This window comes from Dermacentor albipictus, chromosome 9 (assembly GCF_038994185.2).
Source record: "Dermacentor albipictus isolate Rhodes 1998 colony chromosome 9, USDA_Dalb.pri_finalv2, whole genome shotgun sequence".
Lineage (NCBI taxonomy): Eukaryota > Metazoa > Arthropoda > Arachnida > Ixodida > Ixodidae > Dermacentor > Dermacentor albipictus.
In genome coordinates this window covers 70,818,468-70,824,793 of record NC_091829.1, presented here as the reverse complement: position 1 = coordinate 70,824,793, position 6,326 = coordinate 70,818,468, and the positions used below count along the sequence as shown (strand labels likewise).

Below are 6,326 nucleotides of genomic sequence, written 5' to 3'. Positions count from 1 at the left end.
ATGTTGCCACGGGGAAGTCAGTAAAAGCATATTTTTTATCGAATTTATTTTATGGACACTTCTTGTTTGTACGTTTGCTATTACCGCGCCTTTGAAGAAATACATCTTCCATTTTTGTTCGGCGCTTCCCGTCTCTGTATTGTCGTGCGCGCTACGCTGTGCATCACGGAGAAGCCTCAGCCGGCGGGCGGAGACGCAGACGAACCGGAGCGCAAGTGGCGCTGGATATACAGCTGTACATCTGGTTGCATGGCACGCTCAGTGGCGTAGCTAGGTCACGTGGCACCCGGGGCCCTTAGGTCTTCTGTCACCTCCAGCCCCCCGCCACCCCCCCCCTCTGGGTGTAGCCGGGAAAGAGGGGTGTTTTCAGACGTATATGACACCCCCCCCCCTCCCTCACTGGACCCCTGCACCCGGGGCCCACGGCCCCCCGGCCTCCCCCTGTTGCAACGCCACTGGGCACGCTCACGCGCTTCCTTGCTCTGGCGGCAGGGTTTGCGTTCCACCTGTGGATTTTGGAGGCGTAGCTTGCGGCGGTGATGCGCTCACACCGCCCGGCTACGTGGCGACGGTGGCAGCAAACGCATTTTGCTTTCGCTTCGAAGTCGTCGAGGATGGCGCTTCAAAATGACTACAAATGCATACGGTTGAGATAGCTTTACCTTCTCCTCATCGCAATTTCATGCATTGAAACAAGAAAGGCTGGCTGACATGTGCGGTGTCCAGGCCGAGATGCCTGCGTACACGGCCCGTCTCGCTGTGCGTCAGCAGCCGCACGCTGCTTTCGAGTTGAACTATTCTCGTATCGCAGCATTACCTTCCGTCAAAAAGAAGTTGTCGTAGCCGATGTTTGGGTCACCAGTGGCGGCGACGCAACATACGCACGCAAAAGATGTGGTGGTGGTGGTGAAAAACGTTTATTGTGCTCTATTTACATATGGAGTTAGCGGTTCTTCAGATGGCTTCTTCCATCTTGATTTGCTGGCCTCGTCGCTGGCCTTGCGTCTTCGGCGTACTCTCAGGAGCTCAGATTTCTCCGTTGAGCATGCGAGTCCTCTTGCCCTGACATATGTTTCTACGCATGCTGCGGCCTCTTGCAACTTGAGTTCTTGGTATCCTAACGGAGCTCTTTCAGCCCAGATGGTGATATCGTCGGCGTACATCGCATGACGTATACCCCCCATTTCCTCCAATTGTTTGGCCAGTCCTATCATTGCCACGTTGAAAAGGATGCGCGAGATAACTGACCCTTGCGGTGTGCCTTTGTTTGGAGTGCTGAACTTTCTCCTAGCCCGATGGTCGCTGTTCTGCCCGACAGGAATGCTTTGACGCAGCCGTGTGTCTTTCTGCCGCAGTTCAGGTTGTCTAGGCCTGTTAGTATGGCTTCGTGACTGACATTTTCAAAGGCGCCTTTGATGTCGAGTGCCATGATGATATTTTCTCCGTAGCGTGGGATTTCGCTGAGTATTTCTTCTTTTATCTGCAGCAGCACGTCTTGCGTCGACAGCTTGGCTCTGAAGCCGAACATGCTGTGCGGGTATAATTCGTTATCGTCCATGTAGTCTTGAAGTCTCTTCGTAACCACTCTCTCGTATATCTCGCCCAAGCATGATGTGAGAGAGCTTGGTCTGAGGTTCTCTACTTGGAGTTTCTTTCCTGGCTTTGCAATCATGATGATTTCAGCGTGTTTCCATTCTTCTGGAGCTGTTTCCGTTCCCCAGTGTTTGTTTAGGTAGTCGGTTAATTTTTCGACGAACTCGTCACTGAGGTTGTGAATAAGTGCGTTGTTAATTTTGTCCGCACCCGCTGCCGTGTTTCTTGTCTCTTCTTATTGCCGCATAAACTTCTTCCTTACTAATGGGCCTGTCCAATGCTTCGTTTTCTTCCCCTTTATATCTTTCTGTGTAAGCGTCCGGTTTGCTGTCGCCAAAGCATTTCTTGCGTACTTTTTCTAGCAGTTCTTCATCCGTCCCTTCATACTGGTGAACTAGTCGATGGATGGCTTTGTTATTCTCTGACGTGGTTTTGGTCGGGTCTAGTAGGGCTTTGCGTACGCTCCACGTCTGCTGTGTTCAGGGTCCCGTTCAGTGAATTGCTGAACTGCTGCCACTTTTGTCTCGCAACTGCTCCGCATAATCCTCCACTTTCCTTGTGATCTCTGCTATTTTTATTTTGAGCTTTCTGTTTAATAGAGAAGCGTTCCTCCCCTTTTGATTGCCGCAAGAGGGCGCGACAGGTGAAGTGCGTATGAAGGAGGAACTCACCGGCCTGAGGGAGGAAAGCGGCTGGTTCCTTCTTTTTCGCTCCTTTTTTCTTTAAGAGTGAGGGGGAGGGCGGAGGGGGGGAAGGAATTCGGCGGGGTCGACTTACAACTTTGGGTGCGGCGTGGCGCTAGTGATCAAAGCACTGCGAAACCGAAAGTGGGGACATAACGATGGTCTTACGATGTCCCTTCTAAGCCACAGTTGTGAGGAAATTGAATCCACCTGCCGCTTCTCTTTATCATGCCTACGGTATTCAGACGACGAGAAAGGTATTACCAGAACCTCCACTCAGCAAAATTGGGCTTGTATCAAGCGCGCCGTTAATATCATCATTTGAGGCCTCGACGCAAGGTCATAGTCACAAAGACGCTTGTGGCGCATTATGTGATTTTTTAGCCGAACGAAAACGACTACCTTGCCAATTGTTGCAGCTTCATTCTACCTGCCTGAGCAGCATTGGTTTCGCGGAAATTCGTTTCTCCAAATTCTGTATTAACGATGTCTTTATTCTCTCCTTGATAACGACCTCTTTTAAAGTTTTCCCTTCAGTTATTCTGACTGCTGGATCGCATACTGGTCTAGTTATTCCATTATCTCTTTCTTTTTCTTTTCTTTTAAGTGCGTTTCTCCTCTGCAAATAAGAATTCTCTTACGCGACTTTCTGCCACCCGAATATTGGTCTAGCTCCCCATGTGGGTACGAGCCATAATAGAGGATCATCGTCATCATCCTCATCATCACTGGACGTTCCCTGGAAAGGTAAAGGAATCTTTTTTTTCTTCTCTGCTTTAGGTTATCTCGGTGTCGTTTTTGGGGTTCGCGGCAGAATCCGGGAAGCCACGCCCCCACACTGGTGCCCTTTTGTGAACGAGTCTCTTCGCTGGCCTCCAGGGACGACACCACGGACGGTTGCGTGAGCCTCCCTGGCTGTTTTCTTCTCGGCCTCATTTTAGTTTCCGCGTGGTCTTCACCCAATTACGCCGCGCCCCTTCCAACCCATAGCACGTAGTACAGACGTGATGTGACAAATCACCACCTCCGTAACCGAGCTAATTGCATTAGTGCCATTATCTGCAAGTGATGCCATGGAGACGCCGGAGGTGTAGTCTTGCCGTTGTTCTTCCAACAAGAAAACGCGCGCATAGTCCAATGAGGTGCACATAAGGGTGTCACCATCGTAAAAAAAAAAAAAAAATCGGGCCAAACACCCACGTCCAGCCTCGTACGTCTCACTCAAATATACACTCTAAACATTTTTTACACCTTTATGGGTGCATAAAGGGTGTTCGGTTGTCGCGTGGCTAACACGCTCACGTTTGAGGGGTAAGATCAAATTGTTGGCGGGAACCATTGATGGCATCCTGTTTGGGGGCTTTTTTTCTTGGAAGTAAAAAAAAAATGACAGCTGTTACAGGCTGCATAAAATGCGCATTAACTAAAGTTTCTCCTGTCGGATATTTCTGTGCGCCCAAGGCTGTGAGAATAATTACGTAGTTTTCAACGACGTCTTTTATCATCGCACGTCTACTTAGAGCTCCGTTGTCCTCTATAAATTTTTGATAAGGTCCCAATGGTAGCGGTTTTACCCATGTGACAAGCGAACACCCTCAAGGGTGTAAAGATATTTACACTGTAACGTGGCGAATATAACATGTATGGCACTCTCAAGTATACATCTCGCTATTACTTCTGCTCAGCAGTAGTCGCCTTACGTGGTTGCGTAGTGCCAGCATGTGGCACCCCGGCGTCAAGTTTTGGAAAAACCAGGAAACAAGAGCAATGCTGGTACAATAGCGATGCTGGACCATGTTATCCGCGTCAAGGTTTCGCCCTTGGCGCGAGAATGCCTAATTTTTTAAAGAAAAATTTGCGGTAACTCGAATGAAAACCATGTTGCTGGTGCGTGTGACGGTGAGCTATGGCCGCCCTCGGCGTATAGCGGCCGCCTGCCACCGGCTACGCTAATTGGTGGGACTCCGTCACGTGTCTGTTCATTACAGGGAGCCTATGCCCTAGGATATCAAGATAAATAAATGTTACCCTTAAAGATGGATAGCGCTCCTAGACCAAGCAGCGTGCTTTAGTAGGCGTGCCCTTGGACGTCGCTCAGCGTGAGTGCCATTGTCACACCCTTAGCATGTCCCTCACGTTCACTGTACTGTGTCTTGTTAGACCGGCGCTCCAATAATGGTGGTACTTCAGAAAAACAACTCAAAACTGCCTTTTTTTTGCCCTGTATCTCAGGTACGAAGATGGAGAGAGGATTATTGAAGTGGGTAACCACGCGTTATCCGTCCATCATCACAACCATCGTCGAGGACAAGGTCAGCTGGTGCTACCATCAAGCTCGGGGACGGGGGGGGGGGGGGGGGAGGGAAGCGATAAGCATTCTATATGGCGGAAACTCCTGTACTATCGCGCTCAGTATGAACTGCAACGTGCGACCGCTTCCCACGCGCTTTCGCGTTGTAGCTTATACTGAGCACGATAGTACATTCAAAGGGTTAAGTGTACAAACCATGTTCATTTTTTTAGACGCGCACCTGAATGTTGACGAATGCACTGGGGTGTTTCGGGAATGATCCGGGTTGCCTTCGATTTCACTTGCCGCGTCTAAACAAATTTTGCTTTTCCTTGGAAGCGACGATCCGTGTAGTTACGCTCACGGTGTGTACGTTCACTGTACATTCCATAATATGGGTCGGACAAAATATTGTGCATGTAGGATTTCTGAGACAAAAAAATTGCGTCAGAACTGCGCAACTCTTGCCAGATACATATCGTGGCCCGCATCTTCGAAGCCACAAGCATGCTGCCGCAGCGGAGCCGGGACGGATGCTCACTTTATGACGAGCATGTCAGCACGACGGCAGGATAACTACCGCACAATGACGCCGATGGTCGACGGCAAGAACTACGACGAACGCGTGCACAGCTGCGAGAGGATCTCGGCGTAGACTGATGACGCAGCTAAGTCCTGACGAATATCGCCTCACACGACAACATAGTGGGCGCAGCGCCATCTAGATGGAAAGAAAACACAAAGCTATACTCGCGGACAACTTTTTGGGGCAATGAAGGGGCAGCTGTGGAGACAAAGCGCGCACAAGTGAGAGCGCTTCTGAAAAAAGTTCCCGTGTTTTCATCCACGTTAGTTTAATCTGGAGAAGAGAATACACGAGCACCTTATTAGCAACAGTTAAGTAAGATAAAACACACCACTGAATGTAAAAGTTCACTTGTTTTGCAGGTTTTTCCCTTCCGCGACTGGGCAAACGCGAGACCGTCGCACGTGCAAGCTGCGTCGATTCGGCGTCTGTTCCGAGCATAGAGTTTCTCACTATAACACCTAGAGGGTAATCTGGCGCCACCGTCTATGGGAGTTTCTTAAGGGGGCACCGTGCCGTCATGGGGAATGACGGTATATGCGTCTACGAGGCTCGTGTTGGCTGGTGTTGTAAGAGGCTTCGTCTAAAACGTGGATATGGCTACGCAAATAACGCGTTCTCAAAGTAAAATCTTCATAAAATGTTTCCATCCACGCATATTGCATCTTTACTCACCCACGATGCATGACCAAGCGAAGAAAAGCAAGAACAGACGACTAACTGTTTCAAAGCGAGCGCGAACCTTGTCGTCTGTTCTCCAACTTTAGCGGCCCGCTGATACTTTTTACGTAACATGCAGTCGTACACGCAATAACATGTTCTCATAGTTAAACAAAACATGTTTTCGCGTAATAATAATGCTAAAACAGCTTTTCACGTGCTGTTATAGTAGAAGATGAATCATTGCGACAGACGGAACGGTACTTGCCAAGCGCGTCTTCAATGTGTCCTGTCCCTCCGAGAACGATGCCAATCCGAAGTCACAATATACCTGCATTCCCACGCATACGACAGCGCAGCAGCGCCAGATTTCCCTCTAGGTAATGTAGTGAGAAACTCTATGGTTCCGAGCAACCAAAAAGCACTGTCGAACGCTGGCGGGGTACTTGGCGCAGTAACACATGTGCAGCAGCCACGCGCCCATAGCTTTCCCTTCATTGCCACAGAAAGTTGT

The 6,326-nt window shown here is 49.6% G+C and overlaps 1 protein-coding gene across 1 annotated transcript in view; it reads left to right on the top strand.

Annotated features, from left to right (window-relative positions):
- LOC135908563 (5'-3' exoribonuclease 2-like) overlaps positions 1-6,326 on the top strand; it is a 95,054-nt gene that overhangs the window by 29,833 nt on the left and 58,895 nt on the right. The window contains exons 2-3 of the mRNA XM_065440365.2: positions 3,057-3,172; positions 4,509-4,588. Of these exons, the coding sequence (XP_065296437.2) occupies positions 3,057-3,172; positions 4,509-4,588 (196 nt within the window). The remainder of the gene's footprint in view (positions 1-3,056; positions 3,173-4,508; positions 4,589-6,326) is intronic.